The following is a 17786-nucleotide window of genomic DNA, read 5'->3' on the forward strand; positions in this document are numbered from 1 at the left end:
CAGTCTGATGTCAGCTCTGCCACTGATGCTCCAGAAACTCGAGCAAGCCCTAGCCTTCACCTCCTTGTGTGTAAGCGTCAGGGGCTGAAAAGCAGAGCTCTCGAGGTCTGGTCTTCTCTAAGCACACAGCCTGCCACCTAGGGAGGGCCCCCAGGGGCGCCCAAAGCCGCAGCAACCCCACCCCGTCCCTCTAGGACTGGCAGCCTGAAGAGTGGGGCCTTGGTGGCCTATCCCTGAAGAATCAAGGCCCCTGAGACAGGCGGCTAGTAACCACAGTTAGCGAGTATCAGCCCCCAGGAGGGCCCCAGGTGAGACCCGCGTGCCAGGGGCCCGCTATGGGGGGACGGACACCCCAAGGACCCCCAGGACAGCACATCCTCCTCCCTGGTGGATGTCCTTCCTGACTGCCCTCCCGTGGGGTGGGTGCATGGACGCCTGTCCTGGGGGGGTGCACACTACCACCTGCTCTTCCCTGCTGGTCTGGGTGGTCACCACCACTGCGTGGGTTCCACCTGGGGACCTGGTGTTCTGCAGGGTAGCAACTCCCAGTGACCTCGGTCCCCATCGTGGTGGGTGCATGGGGTAGGTCCCGGGCATGCACCTCATTGCAGCCCAGGCTATGCAGGATGTATGATCAGCTGCTCTTGGCTGAATAAATCATTTGATACCACCCCCTTTTATAGGCACTATTAGAGCCCTGGTGGCATGGTGGCTAAGAGCTCAGCTCCTAACCAAAAGGTTGGCAGTTCAAATCCGCCAGCCGCTCCTTGGAAACCCTATGGGGCAGTTCTACTCTATCCTATACGGTCGCTATGAGACAACCGACTGCACAGGGCACCTACGGACGTTTCAGAGAGTTTAGGGACCTGCCAAAGGCAGCACAGCAAGGAAAGCTGGAGCAGGAACCCACTGTCCCCTGTCGTGCCTGGGCTGTTCCAGCGGACCACTCTGGTGCCCTTGGGGATGGACCCTCCTCCTCACCTCCTGTCCTTGCCCAGCCCGAGGGGGTCTCCCTCCTGTGGGCGCCACGCAGGGGCTCGTCAAACAAGCCTCAGACAATAAGCAAAGACGGGAAACAGGGCGAAAGGGGCTGCCTCGGGGTGTCGTGTGGATTGGAGGGGACAGACGTGTCGCCCTTCCCCAGCCCACGACAGACACTGAGTCCCCCCGTGGCACCAAGGAGAGGCGACCACTGGCTCCTCCCCTGAGACCCTGCCTGACCCAAGCAAAGGGCTGAAATGCTCCAGGGCGGAGGTGGGGGACTGAGGCTCAGGGTCGATCTGGGACTTGCCCAGGTTCACACAATTGTCGTGGACCAGCAGCCGAGGTACATTCTGCCCGTGGGAGGCCCACCGGGCCTGGGGCTGCAGGGCAGCTGAGGCCTCCCTACCGGCATCCCCCCTGCATCACGCCCCGCCCCCTGCACCCCTCGCCCCGCCCCTGCTCCCCCAGCACCCCACCCCCTGCGCCCCCAGCACCCCGCCCCGCTCAGTGTACTACCCCGCTCCCACTTCCTCACCTTGCCCCCAGGTCCCCCTCCGCGCCCCCTCCCACTCCTCCACCCGCACCCCCGGAGGCCCGCGCCTGAGCCGCCGGTCCTCTTACTTGTATGGCCGCAGCCCCCCACGCGCACCTGGGCATCATCGATTCTGAACGCCCAGCGCCCGGGCACGCCCACGTTGGTGGTGGTCTCCACCTCGGCCACGTCCGCCGTGCGCGAGCCGGGAATGCTGAAGTAGCGCCGGCCGTCGCCCGCGTTGAAGCCAGCCTGGGGGGAGTCGGGGAGGCAGGGCCAGGCTGGGTCCGCGGCCCCCTGAAAGCTCCTGAGACCCACCGCCCGGAGTGGCCGAGGCCGAGGAGACCTTCCGAAACAGCTTTGTAGGGGGTCTCTGCAAATGTTCGGGGTGCCCTGCCCTCACCAGGCTGTCCCAGCCAGGTCCTGAACCCCCGCCGACCGTTCTTCCAGCCCAGGGCCCTGCGGGGCACGAAGAGCACCCAGCCCCCCACACCCCCAGGGCCCTCAGGCACTCAGGCAGTGTTTGCTGAGCATCACCCAGACCTGCAGGGTGGGGCTGTTCACAGCTGGAAGGGCCCTCCCCTGAGGCTTGCGCTATCTCCCGTTTCCTGCGATTCCTGCCGGAAGGGGCATCCAGGCCTGGCCATCAGTGCACAGGCCTGCCTCGAGAGGAAAAGGAACCCAGAGAGGCATCTGTCCTGTCCAGGGCGGGCTCACACCAGCAGGGTCAGGATAAGGCCTTCTGGGTGAAGGATGTGCCCCGGGCAGTGCGGCCTCACTGTGCCCTGTGGTGTGGGGCAGGCCTGGCTGGGGTTGAGGGCCCCCTTACACTCTTCTTACACCATGCGCCAGTCCCCGTGACCTACCTGGGCGGCGATGCCCCCCAGGCCTGTGGTGTTGCCCCCACTGCTGGCGTGTGTGCCAGTGGTCCAGGTGATGGACTCATAGTTGAAGATGGTGAAGGAGAGTTTGCCGTCGGTGATGAGGACAACCTGGAACGTGTTGACCTGCCAAGGACAAGGCTGATGGCTCGGTGCCCCCTCATCGGGCTCCCAGGCCCACCCGTCCACCCCCCGGCACACTCTGCCACTGCCCACTGACCCCTCACTGATGCGTCAATGTCTCCACCAGCTCTAAGGTCACCCCAGAACAAGGACCTGGACAGCGTTGTCCTCTGCCGTAATCCCCAGTGCTGCTACCCAGGCACCCCCACCCCCACCCCGTGACTGCTGCCTGGGGAGTGTGAGAAGTGCGCTGAGGGCTCTGGGAGCACAGACAAGGGACCAGACACGGCCCCTGCCCTCCAGGAGCTCCTCGGGGGAGTGGGTAGACAGCCCTCCCTCTGCCATCTCCATTTGTGTGAAAGGAACAAACTTGAAAACCACGCAAGAAGAAACAAGGAAAAGCAGTTTTCAAATAGTTAGGTTTTGCGGTTTTCATGGAATTCTCAAGTTCTATGAACTATTCCACGAAAACACTAACTCGTCTGTCAGCGGAGCTTTGTGTGTTGTTATGGTGCCGAACAGCTTCAGTGGAGCCTCCAGACTAAGACTGACTAGGAAGAAAGGCCTGGCAGTCTCCTTCTGAGATCCAGCCGGTGAGAACCCTGTGGGTCACAGCAGCCCAGCCTTCAGCTGATCATGGGGATGGCGCGGGACCGGGCAGTGTTTTGGTGCATTGTGGGTGGGGTCGTCATGAGTCAGGGGCTGACTTGATGGTAGCCAACAACAACCCAGTAATACAAGAAAAAATCTAACATCACTAGAAATCAAAGATGTATAATTTTTTTTTTCTATATAACTAGCAAGGAAATAAGACAGCACTTTTAGCTGGGGTGCAGGAAATGGCACTTGTGGGTATGGTGTGTATGGGTATAATGTGTGCGTTTTGAAGGGAAACCAGGATTCTGCAGGCAGCAACCCTCCCTCCCCTTCTAGAGGTCACAATGGTGAACAAAGCAATGAGAGTGCCTTGCAGTGGGGGCTAGCTGTCCATCCACAGAGTCCCAGGGAAAGAAATCTAGGGGCCGCTGACGCTGGGCCAGGCTGCAGTCGTTGGAAATGACAGAGAAGTCCTATGGCCGTGTTCTTATCTGTGTACAAGTGACCATGGGGAAACTGAGAGCCCTCATTTAGGGGGCAATGGTCACAGAGGTTGGGGTTGTGTGAAGTTGTGGGGGGAGTGGGGAGGGCTACAGCCAGGAAACCACACAGAGGTTGGGGTTGTGTGAAGTCTGCAGGGGGCGCTACAGAACAGCAGGGGGCACAGTGGGCTTCGGGAAAGTGTGGGGATCACGTGGTTGACCTGGTGGTGGTTTCAAGCACCGTGATTTTGTCATACACTTACACTGTATACACCTTTCTGTACATGTTATCTTTTTTAATAAAAAGAAATGCTCCAAAACACAAAAGAAAACAGTAAAGGGTAAAATGAATTGGATATGAGGTGCCGAGGTGGGAACCTAAGTCCATGAAGCAGCCCATAAAAAAAAAAAAAAAAACACCCGTAAATTACATCCATGAGACCAAGCCTGGCTGGTCTCATGCCACACACACACACACACACACACGGGTGCGCACACACACACGAAGAGATCATGGAACAGCAGGGAATTGCTGAGGAATTGACAAGGAGGGACCCTCCGCCAGAGCCAGTGCCCTGACTTGGACTTCCAGCCTCCAGAAGCTGTGAGTGAGAAATTGCTCTTCTTTAAAGCTGCCCACTGCTGGTGTCTGTGCCATGGCAACACTCAGAGACGAAGACATCATTCCAAATGGAAATCCTCCCAGAAACCTCACCCTGCACCCCGCCCCCCCCCCCCACACGTGAGCTATCTATTGGGGCACCTGGTGGTTCCAGGAGGGCTGGGGAGGCTCAGGCTCCATCCTCCTCTGCCTGGCGCTGTCACCTTGGGTGAATATTTCGAGTTTGGTTTTCTGCCCGACCACCTCAACAAGGCTGGGGGCCCCGGTGTGGGAAGACTGTAGAGCCCAGCTGGCCTCCCTCCCTCCCCAGAACAAACGCCTCAGACTCACCGGGGAAGAGGCACTGCCTCCGAAGAAGGTCACCCGGTACCAGGTGGCAATGAAAGCCCAGGTGGCAGAGAAGTCTGGGAGCTCGGGGAAGTAGCGCCTGACGTCTTCCGTTGCTCTGTGCAGCGTCACTGGGTCGGTGGCCTCCCGGTAGTACACGTCACCTGCACGCCGGTTGTCCACGTCTGCCCAGAAGGCTGCCACCACACAGCGGTCCTTGGCGATGGGGAAGGCCGCCGGGGTGAACTGGGAGACCTCCTTGAGGAAGGAGATAATCCCGTTGTTGTTCACCTGTCAGGCAGAAAGCCAGAGGTGGGGGTCAGCAGGGGACTGTGGGAAGGCAGGGGCCCAGTGGGTGTCCTTCGTGGTGAGCCAGCCTTGGACAGGGTATCCCCAGGATGGCCTGACAGTCTCCCGTCCCTGATATAAGGCTGCCTGGCCCTGCTCCATCCCCTGGCAGAGAGGCTGCATGCTCAGAGCACAGGCTGCCACCTGTCTTCTGTACCTGGACACCCTGCAGAGCATCCAGCCCTGGCCTGCCACTCGCTGGAGGCAGGTAAGTCACCCAGGCCTGCACAGCAGCCCCCTGTTCCTCAGCCCAGCCAGGGGCCTTTTCCCTAAGCCCTGAGAGGGCAGGGCAGAGCCCCAGCATATAAGCCAGCACTGGAAGGGTGAGCTGGAGACATACACAGGGAGGGGCGGGGGGAGGTGCATGCCAGTGTGAGCCAAGGTGGGATGAAAGGGTCCAGCAGAGCTTGAGGAGACTGGAGGGCCTGGCTGCCAGCTGGAGGAGCTTGTTCTCAGGCCTCAGGCAGTGGAGAGCCCTGGAAGGCTTCTGAGCAGAGATGAGCAGCATCTTTCAAGTCAGGCACACCTGTTCAGATTCTGATGCCTCACCTCACCATCCACCCAGTTGACCATTAGGCGAGTTACCCTCTGACCTTTCTGCGCTCTGGCTTTCTTACCTGTAGAATGGGGCTAATGCTAGCTCTGACCTCACAGGGCAGTGGGCAGGACCAAGTGAGTTAATAGTGACAATGCTAGGCTCTCTATGGTTATTATCAGCTACTGGGGAAGAATATGATCAGAACTGCACTTTTAGAAAAGACCCTGTGGACCTTCCCTTCGGGTGAGGACAGGCTATGTAATTCACACCAAGAAACAAGCCACATAAATTGTTGTTGTTAGGTGCCGTTCAGTCAGTTCTGACTCATAGCGACCCTATGCACAACAGAATGAAACACTGTCCTGTCCTGAGCCATCGTTACAATCGTTATGCTTGAGCTCATTGTTGCAGCCACTGTGTCAATCCACCTCGTTGAGGGCCTTCCTCTTTTCCGCTGACCCTGTACTCTGCCAAGCATGATGTCCTTCTCCAGGGACTGATCCCTCCTGACAGCATGTCCAAAGTATGTAAGACGCAGTCAAGCCATCCTTGCCTCTAAGGAGCATTCTGGTTTTACTTCTTCCAAGACAGATTTGTTCATTCTTTTCACGGTCCATGGTGTATTCAATATTCTTTGCCAACACCACAATTCAAAGGCGTCAATTCTTCGGTCTTCCTTATTCACTGTCCAGCTTCCACGTGCATATGATGCGACTGAAAATACCATGGCTTGGGTCAGGTGCACCTTAGTCTTCAAGGTGACATCTTTGCTTTTCAACACTTTGAAGAGGTCCTTTGCAGCAGATTTACAGAATACAATACGTCTTTTGATTTCTTGACTGTTGCTTCCATGGCTGTTGATTGTGGATCCAAGTAAAATCAAATCCTTGACAACTTCAATCTTTTCTCCATTTATCATGTTGCTCATTGGTCCAGTTGTGAGGATTTTTGTTTTCTTTATGTTGAAGTGCAATCCATACTGAAGGCTGTGGTCTTTGATCTTCATCAGTAAGTGCTTCAAGTCCTCTTCACTTTCAGCAAGCAAGGTTGTGTCATCTGCATATCGCAGGTTGTTAATGAGTCTTCCTCCAATCCTGATGCCCTGTTCTTCTTCATATAGTCCAGCTTCTTGGATTATTTGCTCAGCATACAGATTGAATAGGTATGGTGAAAGGATACAACCCTAACGCACACCTTTGCTGGCCTTAAGCCACTCGGTTCCCCCTTGTTCTGTCCAAACAGCTGCCTCTTGATCTATGTACAGGTCCCTCATGAGCACAATTAAGTGTTCTGTAATTTCCATTCCTTGCAATGTTATCCATAGTTTGTCATGATCCACACAGTCGAATGCCTTTGCACAGTCAATAAAACACGGGTAAACATCCTTCTGGTATTCTCTGCTTTCAGCCAGGATCCATCTGACATCAGCGATGATATCCCTTCTTCCACATCCTCTTCTGAATCGGGTCTGAATTTCTGGCAGTTCCCTGTCGATACACTGCTGCAGCCATTTTTGAATGATCTTCAGCAAAATTTTGTTTGCATGTGATGTTACTGATATTGTTCTATAACTTCCACATTCGATTGGATCACCTTTCTTAGGAGTAGACATAAATATGGTTCTCTTCCAGTCAGTTGGCCAGGAAGCTGTCTTCCATATTTCTTGGCATAGACAAGTGAGCACCTCCAGCGCTGCATCTGTTTGTTGAAACATCTCAATTGATATTCCGTCAATTCCTGGAGCCTTGTTTTTCACCTGTGCCTTCGGAGCAGCTTGGACTTCTTCCTTCAGTACCATCGGTTTCTGATCATATGCCACCTCTTGAAATGGTTGCATGTCAACCAATTCTTTTTGGTATAATGACTCTGTGTATTCCTTCCATCCTCTTTTGATGCTTCCTGTGTCATTTAATATTTTCTCCATATAATCAGTAGTGCATTAAATTTAAAAGAATTAAATGTTCCAGCTAAAAGATACACTATGTGTCTTAGTCATCTAGTGCTGCTGTAACAGAAATACTACCAGTGGACGGCTTTAACAAACAGAAATTTATTCTCTCACAGTCCAGTAGGCTAGAAGGCTGAATTCAGGGCACTGGCTCCAGGGGAATGCTTTCGCTCTGTCAGCTCTGGGGGAAGGTCTCTGTCATCAGTCTTCCCATGGTCTGGGAGCAGCTCAGCGCAGGAATCTCAGGTCCAAAGGACAAGCTCTGCTGCTGGCACTGCTTTCTTGGTGCTATGAGGTCCCCATGTCTCTCTGCTCAATTCCCTGTTTCATATCTCAAAAAGATACTGGCTTAAGACACTACCACATCTTGCAGACTTCATCAGTATAACTGCGGCTGATCCACCTTATTACATCATAGTGATAGGAGTTATAACACACAGGGAGGTCACATCAGAAGATAAAATGGTGGGTAATCATACAGCCATACAAGGGGATCACAATCTAACCAAGCGGACAGATATTTCTGGGGGACACAATTCAATTCATGACCCTGTCCAAATACTAACCAAAGGAAGCTTGGTATAGTTATGTTACTATCAAATAAAATAGACCATCAGGCAAAAAGTATTACTAGAAATAGAGGATCACTATTTAATGATAAAGGAAGATATAACAAGTTTGCATTTGTATATAACTAATAACAGGGCTTCAACATACATAAATGGAAAATTGACAAGAGAAAATAGGTCAATTCACAATCATGGTGGCACATTTGAACATACCTTCTCCAGTAAAAGACAGAGTATGCAGACAAGAATAATCTATTAGAATACAGAGGATTTGAACAACGCAATTAATAAATGACCTATAAATAAGACAAATAGAAGATTAAAAAATAACCATATGTTGGAACATAAAGCAAGTGTCAATAAATTTCAAGTGATTGCAAAATATACAACGTTTGTTCCTGGCCACAGTGCAATTAGAAATCACAAAAAAGATAGAGACATATATAGAACACTCCACCCAACAACAGCGTAATAGACATGCTTCTCCAGTGCATATAAAATATTCTCAAGATTGACTATATGTTAGGCCACAAAACAAGTCTGAATACATTTAAAAAGATTGAAATCAGCCCAAGAGACAGAAGGGGCCACATAAACCAGAGACTACATCAGCCTGAGGCCAGAAGAACTAGATGGTGCCCGGCTACAACCGGTGGCTGCCCTGACAGGGAACACAACAGAGAACCCCTGAGGGAGCAGGAGAGCAATGGGATGCAGACCCCAAATTCTCATAAAAAGACCAGACTTAATGGTCTGACTGAGACTAGAAGGACCCCCGTGTTCATGGCCCCCAGACCTTCTGTTGGCCCAGAACAGGAACCATTCCCAAAGCCAACTCTTCAGACAGGGATTGGACTGGACCATGGATTGGAGAGGGATGCTGGTGAGGAGTGAGCTTCTTGGATCAGGTGGACACTAGAGACTATGTTGGCGTCTCCTGCCTGGAGGGGAGATGAGAGGGTGGAGGGGGTTAGAAGCTGGTGAAATAGACATGAAAAGAGAGAGTGGAGGGAGGGAATGGGCTGTCTCATTAGGGGGAAAGCAATTGGGAGTATATAGCAAAGTGTATATAAGTTTTTGTGTGAGAGACTGACTTGATTTGTAAACTTTCATTTAAAGCACAATAAAAATTAAAAAAAAAATCTATGACGAGCGCTCAGTCAACAGACTAGTACAACTCATCAGTTTCTTCATTGAAAAACTAGTCATGTCTGCCTTTTTGATGTAAGCATGGAATAGCTGGTGCATCTGTCACGTGCCCAGGTCACACAGCCTAACAGTAGAATAGTGGTATTAGCCACATGGAGGTTCCTGACATCTGGTCACCATGCCACTGCCCTTCATTGAAAGGCACCCAGCAATGGCCAACACACCCACTGCAGCACAGAAAAAGTAGAAGTGTGAGCGTTCTGCTGCTCTCCCTCTCCTCAGCAAGGGTGAGAAAATAAATTGTCCAGATCCAGCCTGCTTTCCTGGGCTGTAGCCAAAGATAAAGGGAAACGAGAAAGATGCACCATTCAGAACACAGGTGCAGTGCCTGGAACTAATGGCGATCTGACAGACCAGCATGCTCTCCCGGGTGTTCACCAGCTTTGATCTCCTATGTGCTCCCTTGGCTACGGAATCAGTATGTGGGTGATGCTGAGTCACGGTGACACAGCATCTCGCTGCAGACGTTACCACACATGGTGTTACAGGGTCGCACTCCCTCCCTACTCTGTGGCCATGTGGCTCGTTACCTGTTCAAGGTGAAGCATTGCTGCTTTAGTGTCTGGGTGTGTTTGATGACCTCAGAGACAACCTCACGATACACCCATGTAATACTAAACTCACAATCAAATAGCATTAAGTATCATGAATGTAAAGAAAAACTTACACAGAAAAAGCATAAGAACATATAACGTATGTGATGATGTTTAAATAGTACCTGGATTGTATTGTGTACAATGAAATATGCTTCCTGAAGCAGGAAAGCCCTTCTATTAACAACCAAAAAAAAAAAAAAACAAAAAAGATTGAAATCATACAAAGTATCTTCTCTGATCACAGTGGAATGCTATTACAAAGCAGTAACAGAAGGAAAACAGGAAAATGAACAAACGTGTGGGAATTAAACAACTAACGGGTCAAAGAAGAAGTCAAAAAGGAGATTAGGAAACACTTTTAAATGAATGAAAACAAAAATAGAACATACCAAAACTAATGAGACACAGCAAAAGCAGTACTCAGAAGAAAATTTATAGCTGTAAATGCTTACATTATAAAAGAAGTAAACCAATAAACAAACTTTTTACCTGAAGTGACTAGAAAAAGAAGAGCAAACTGAATTCACAGCAAGCAGAAACAAGGAAATAATAAAGATTAAAGCAGAGATAATCGTAATAGAGAATAGAAAAACAATAGAGACCATCAACAAAATTAACAGCTGGTTATTTGAAAAGATCAACACAACAGACAAACCTTTAGTTAGACTGACCAAGAAAAAAGAAAGAAGATTCAAATTACTAAAATCAGAATCAAGAGTGGGGACATTACTATGATCTTAAAAAAACAGAAACAAAAAGGACTGTAAGAAAATACTGTGAACAATTGAATGCCAACATATTAAAAAATTAGATAACCTAAATGAAAGGAAAAGAAGCAGCCCTGGAGGTGCGACAGTGACGTGCTCGGCTGCTAACTGAACGGTTGTTTGGTTTCAAACCCACCATCAGCTCCACAGGACAAAGACCCAGCAGTCTGCTTCCCTAAAGATTACAGCCTAGAAAATCCAATGGGGCAGTTCTACTCTGTCACATGGGGTCACTACGAATCAAAATCAACTCAACAATATTGAACAACAACAATAAGATAAAAGGGGAATTCCTAGAAATACACAAACTACCAACACTAACACTAAAAGAAATAGAAAATCTGAATAGACGTGTCAGAAGTAGAGATTAAACCCGTAATTGAAAAACTTCCAACAAAGAAAAGCGCAGGACCAGATGGCTTCACTAGGGAATTCTTACAAATATTTAAAGAAGAATTAGCATTAATCTTCCTCAGATGATTCCAAACAATAGAAGAGGAGGGAACACTTCCTAACTCATTCTATGAGGCGAGCATTCATCACCCTGACACCAAAGCCAGGCAAAGACGTCACAAGAGAAGAAAACTACAAAGTAATATCTGTTATGAATATATGCAAAAATCCTCAACCAAATATTAGCAAACCAAGTCTGACAGTATATAAAAGGATTGTACACCATAACAAAGGGGGATTCACCCCAGCAATGCAAGGGTAGTTCTACATATGAAAATCAGTAAGTGCAGTACACATTAATAGAACGTAGGGGAAAAAACCTTGTATGATGGTCACAATTGGTGCAGAAAAAGCACATCCTTTCATGATGAAAACACATAACAAATTAGGATAGAAGGAGGTTTCATCGACCTGATAAAGTCATCTATGAAAAATCCACAGCTAGCATCGTACTCAATGGAGAAAGACTGAAAACGTTCCTTCTAGAATCAGGAACAGGGCCAGGATATCTACTTTCACCACTGGGAACTCTAGCCAGAGAAATTCAGCAAGAAAGATGAAAGAAAAGGCATCCACACTGGAAAGGAAGAAGGAAAACTCTCTCCATTCACTGATGACATGATCGTATAGAAAGTCCCCAGGAACACACATGCACACATGCGCACACACACACACACACAGAGCAAACAAATGAGTTCAGCAATATTGCAGGATACAAGGTCAACACAAAAAAGTTAGTTGTATTTCTATACATTAGCAATGAACAACCTGAAAATGAAATGAAGAAACCATTCATTGACATAGCGTCAAAAAGAATACTTAGGAATAAATAACCAAGTAGGCGCAAGACTTGCACATTGAAAATTCCTAACATTGTTGAAGGAAATTAGAGAAGGCCTAAATAAATGGAAGGGAATCCCATTTTCATGGACTGGAAGACTTACGATTGTTAAAATGCCAACGTGCCCCAAATTGATCTACACATTCAATACAATCCCATACCAAAATCCCAATGGCCTTTTTTTTTCCTTCAAAAATAGAGAAGCTGATTCTAAAATTTATATGTAATTGCAAAGAGCCCAAAATAGCCAAAAAACAATCTTGGTGGGGGGGAGTGGAAAGCTCACACTACCTGATTTCAAAACTTATTACACGTTATGTGTTGCTGCGATGCTGGAAGCTATGCCACCAGTTTTCAGATACCAGCAGGGTCACTCATGGAGGACAGGTTTCGGCTAAGCTTCCAGACTAAGACAGACTAGGAAGAAGGATCCGGCAGTCTACTTCTGAAAAGCATCAGCCAGTGAAAACCTTATGAATAGCAGCGGAACATTGTCTGATACAGTGCTGAAAGATGAGCCCCCTAGGTTGGAAGGCACTCGAAAGATGACTGGGGAAGAGCTGCCTCCTCAAAGTAGAGTCAACCTTAATGATGTGGATGGAGTAAAGCTTTTGGGACCTTCATTTGCTGATGTGGCATGACTCAAAATGAGAAGAAACAGCTGCAAACATCCATTAATAATCGGAACCTAGAATGTATGAAGTATGAATCTAGGAAACACAGATGTTTACCTGTGTTTTATTGATTATGCAAATGCATTTGACTGTGTGGATCATAACAAACTGGATAACACTGCAAAGAATGGGAATTCCAGAACACTTAATTGTGCTCATGAGGAACCTTTACATAGATCAAGAGGCAGTTGTTCGGACAGAACAAGGGAATACTGATTGGTTTAAAGTCAGGAAAGGTGTGCGTCAGGGTTGTAGTCTTTCACCATACCTATTTAATCTGTATGCTGAACAAATAATACGAGAAGCTGGACTATATGAAGAAGAACAGGGCATCAAGATTGGAGGAAGACTCATTAACAACCTGCGTTATGCAGATGACACAACCTTGCTTGCTGAAAGTGAAGAGGACTTGAAGCACTTAAACTAATGAAGATCAAAGACCACAGCCTTCAGTATGGATTACACCTCAACATAAAGAAAACAAAAATCCTCACAACTGGACCGACGAGCAACATCATGATAAATGGTGAAAAGATTGAAGTTGTCAAGGATTTGATTTTACTTGGATCCACCATCAACAGTCATGGAAGCAGCAGTCAAGAAATCAAAAGATGCCTTGCATTGGGCAAATCTGCTGCAAAGGACCTTTTCAAAGTGTTGAAGAGCAAAGATGTCACCCTGAAGACTAAGGTGCGCCTGACCGAAGCCATGGTATTTTCAATCACATCATATGCATGTGAAAGCTGGACAATGAATAAGGAAGACCAAAGAATAGTTGACACCTTTGAATTGTAGTGTTGGTGAAGAATATTGAATATACCATGGACTGCCAAAAGAACAAACAAATCTGTCTTAGAAGAAGTACAACCAGAATGCTCCTTAGAAGCAAGGATGGCGAGACTGCATCTTACATACTTTGGACATGTTGTCAGGAGGGATCAGTCCCTGGAGAAGGATATCATGCTTGGCAGAGTACAGGGGTCAGCAGAAAAGAGGAAGACCCTCAATGAGGTGGATTGACACAGTGGCTGCAACAACGAGCTCAAGCATAACAACGATTGTAAGGATGGCGCAGGACTGGGCAGTGTTTCGTTCTGTTGTGCATAGGGTTGCTATGAGTTGGAACCGACTCAACGGCATCTAACAACAACAACAACATTACAAATTATAGTGATTAAGACAGTGGGGTACTGGCATACGGACAGACATAAAGACCAAAAGAATTGAGAGTACAGAAATAAACCATATTTCTATGACCAATCTATGACAGACAAGGGAGCCGGGTCTGTTCAATACGGAAACAACACTCTCTTCAAAAATGGTGCAGGGACAAATAGATCTCCACATGCAAAAGAAGGAATTTGTCCCCCTACCTAACACCATATACAAAAATTAATTAAAAATGGAACAAAGACCTAATGTATGAGCTAAAACCATAAAACGCTTAGAAGAAAACATAGGGGTGAATCTTTATAATCTTAAATTCGACAATGATTTCTTAGATATGATGCCAGAAGTACAAGAAACAAACAAAAAACACTGACAAATTGTACTTTATTAAAATAAAAACTCCTGTGCATCAAAAGACACTATTGAGAGAGTAAAAAGACAACCCACAGAAAGGGAGAAAATAATTGCTTATCATATATCTGATAAGGGTTTAATATCCAGAATATATAAAGAACTCTTACAACTCAACAACAAAATAGACGAACAACCCAATTAAGAAGTGGACAAAGAATAGACATTTCTCTAAAGAAGATATACAAAGCCAACAAGAATATGATGCTCAACATCATTAGTCATTGTTGTTGTTGTTAGGTGCCACTGACTTGGTTCTGACTCACAGCAACCCTAAATGCAAGAGAACGAAACAGCGCCTGGTCCTGCACCTTCCTCACAATCATTGCTATGTTTGAGCCCACTGTTGCAGCCACTGTGTCAGTCCATCTCATTGAGGGTCTTCCTCTTTTTCACTGACCCTCTACTTTACCAAACATGATGTCCTTCTGCAGGGACTGGACCCTCCTGAAAACATGCCCAAAGTAGGTGAGACAAAACCTCACCATCCTTGTTTCTAAGAATTCTGGCTATACTTCTTCCAAGACAGATTTGTTTGTCCTTCTAGCAGTCCATGGTATATTCGACATTCTTTGCCAACACCATAATTCAAAGGCATCAGTTCTTCTTCAGTCTTTCTTATTTATTGTCTAGCTTTTGCATGCATGTGAGGCAATTGAAAAGACCATGGCTTGGGGTCAGGTGCACCTTAGTCCTTAAAGTGGCATCTTTGTTTTTTTAAACTCTTTAAAGAGGTCTTTTGCAGCAGATTTGTGTAATGCAATATGCCTTTTAATTTCTTGACGGCTGCTTCCATGGGTGTTGAATGTGGATCCAAGTAAAATGAAATCCTTGACAACTTCAAAATTTCCTCTGTTTATCATGACATTGTTTATTGGTCCAGTTGTGAGGATTTTTGTTTTAGGTTGAGGTGTAATCCACATTGAAGGCTGTATTCTTTGATCTTCATCAATAAATGCGTCCAGTTCTCTTCACTGTCAGCAAGCAAGGTTGTGTCATCTGCATAACGCAGATTGTTAATGAGTCTTCCTCCAATCTTGATGCCCTGCTCTTCTTCATAAAGTCCAGGTCCTCAGATTATTTGCTTAGCATACAGACTGAATAAGTATGGTGAAAGGATACAACTCTGACACACACCTTTCCTGATTTTAAACCATGTAGTATTCCCTTGTATGCATGTGAAAACTGGACAGTGAATAAGGAAGACCAAAGAGGAATTGACTCCTTTGAATTGTGGTGTTGGCGAAGGATATTGAATATACCATGGACTACCAGAAGAACAAACAAATCTGTCTTGGAAGAAGTACAACCAGGATGCTCCTTAGAAGCAAAGATGGCAAGACTATGTCTCACATACTTTGGACATGTTATCAGGAGGGATCAGTCCCTGGAGAAGGACATCATGCTTGGTAAAGCAGAGGGCCAGTGAAAAAGAGGAAGACGCTCAACAAGATAGACTGACTGACACAGTGGCTGCAACAATGGGCTCAAGCATAACAATTGTGAGGATAGCGCAGGAATGGGCAGCGTTTTGTACTGTTGTACATAGGTTCACTATGAGTTGGAAGCAACTAGACAGCACCTAATGACAACACAGAGTCAAATGCCTTTGCATAGTCAATAAAACATGGGTAAACATCTTTCTGGTAGTCTCTGCTTTCAGCCAAGATCCGTCTGACATCGGCAATGATATCCCTTATTCCAAGTCCTCTTCTGAAAATATGCCTTGAATTTCTGGCAGTTCCTTTTTGACATACTGCTGCAACCACTTTTGAATGATCTTCAGCAAAATTTTACTTGTGTGTGATATTAATGATATTGTTTGAAAATTTCTGCATTCCGTTTCTTTGGAATGGACACAAATATGGATTTCTTTCATTTGGTTGACCAGGTAAGCTGTCTTCCAAATTTCTTGACATAGATGAGTGAGCACTTCCAGCATTGCATCTGTTTGTTGAAATATCTCACGTGGTATTCTGTCAATTCTCAAAGTCTTGTTTTTTGCCAGTGCCTTCAGTGCAGCTTGGACTTCTTCCTACAGTACTATTGGTTCTTGATCATATGCTACCTCCTGAAATGGCTGAACACTGACAGATTCTTTTTGGTACAGTGACTTTGTGTATTCCTTCCATCTTCTTTTGATGCTTCCTGCATCTTTAACATTTTCCCTGTAGAATCCTTCCATATTGCAAGGTGAGGCTTGAATTTTTTCTTCAGTTTTTTCAGCTTGAGAAATGAAGACCGTGTTCTTCCCTTTTGGTTTGCTAACTCCAGGTCTTTGCACATGTCATTATAATACTTTACTTTTTCTTCTTGAGCTGCCCTTAGTCTTCTGTTCAGCTCTTTTATTTCATCATTTCTTCCATTTGCTTTAGCTATTTAACATTCAAGAGCAGGTTTCAGAGTCTCTTCTGACATCCATTTTGGTCTTTCTTTCCTGTCTTTTTAAAGACCTTTTGCTTTCTTCATGTATGATCTCCTTGATGTCATTCCACAACTCGTCTGGTCTTCAGTCATTAGTGTTCAATGCACCGAATCTATTATTGAGATGGTTTCTAAATTCAGGTGGGATACACTCAAGGTTGTACTTTGGCTCTTGTGGACTTGTTCTAATTTTCTTCAGTTTCAACTGGAACTTGCATATGAACAGTTGATGGTCTGATCCACAGTTGGCCCCTGGCCTTGTTCTGACTGATAATATTGAGCTTCTCCATCGTCTCTTTTCACAGATGTAGTAGATTTGATTCCTGTATATTCCATCTGGCGAGGTCCATGTGTACAATAACTGTTTATGTTGCTGAAAAGGTATTTGCAATGAAGTCATTGGCCTTGCAAAATTCTATCATGCAATGTCCAGCATCATTTCAATCACCAGGGCTATATTTTCAACTCTTCCTTGTTTGCAACTTTCGCATTCCAATCACCAGTAATTATCTTGATTGCATGTTCGATCAATTTCAGACTGCAGCAGCTGATAAAAATCTTCAATTTCTTCATCTTTGGCCTTTGTGGTTGGTGTGTAAATCTGAATAATAGTCGTATTAACTGGTCTTCCTTGTAGGCGTATGGATATTATCCTATTACTGACAGCATTGTACTTCAAGATGGATCTTGAAATGTTCTTTTTGACAATGAACGCAATGCCATTCCTCTTCAATTTGTCATTCCTGGCATAGTACACCATATGATTGTCTGATTTAAAATGGCCAATACCAGTCAATTTCAGCTCATTAATGTCTAGGATATCAATGTTTATGTGTTCCATTTCATTTTTGATGATTTCTAATTTTCCTAGATTCATACTTTGTACATTCCACATTCCAATTATTAACGAAGTTTGCAGCCTTTTCTTCTCATTTTAAGTAGTCCCACATCAGCAAATGAACACCTCAAAAGCTTGACACCATCCATGTCATTAAGGTCTACTCTACTTTGAGGAGGCCGCTCTTCCCCAGTCATATTTCGAGTGCCTTCCAACCTGAGAAGTTCATTCTTCCAGCACTGTATCAGTGTTCCGCTGGTGTTCATAAGGTTTTCACTGGCTAATTTTTTTCAGAAGTAGACTGCCAGGTCCTTCTTCCTAGTCTGTCTTAGTCTGGAAGCTCAGCTGAAACCAGTCAACCATGGGTGACCCTAGTGGTATATGAAATACTGGCGGCATAGCCTCCAGCAGCACAACGACATGCAAGCCCCACGGTGGGACAAACTGACAGA

General features: G+C 46.5%; 1 protein-coding gene across 1 annotated transcript in view; it reads right to left on the minus strand.

Moving 5' to 3' along the window:
- The window catches only part of SNED1 (sushi, nidogen and EGF like domains 1), a 79262-nt gene that overhangs the window by 37826 nt on the left and 23650 nt on the right, over positions 1–17786 (minus strand). The window contains exons 2-4 of the mRNA XM_064286384.1: positions 4552–4839; positions 2383–2523; positions 1606–1768 (exon numbers count right to left, since the gene is read on the minus strand). Of these exons, the coding sequence (XP_064142454.1) occupies positions 1606–1768; positions 2383–2523; positions 4552–4839 (592 nt within the window). The remainder of the gene's footprint in view (positions 1–1605; positions 1769–2382; positions 2524–4551; positions 4840–17786) is intronic.

This window comes from Loxodonta africana, chromosome 6 (assembly GCF_030014295.1).
Source record: "Loxodonta africana isolate mLoxAfr1 chromosome 6, mLoxAfr1.hap2, whole genome shotgun sequence".
Classification (NCBI taxonomy): domain Eukaryota; kingdom Metazoa; phylum Chordata; class Mammalia; order Proboscidea; family Elephantidae; genus Loxodonta; species Loxodonta africana.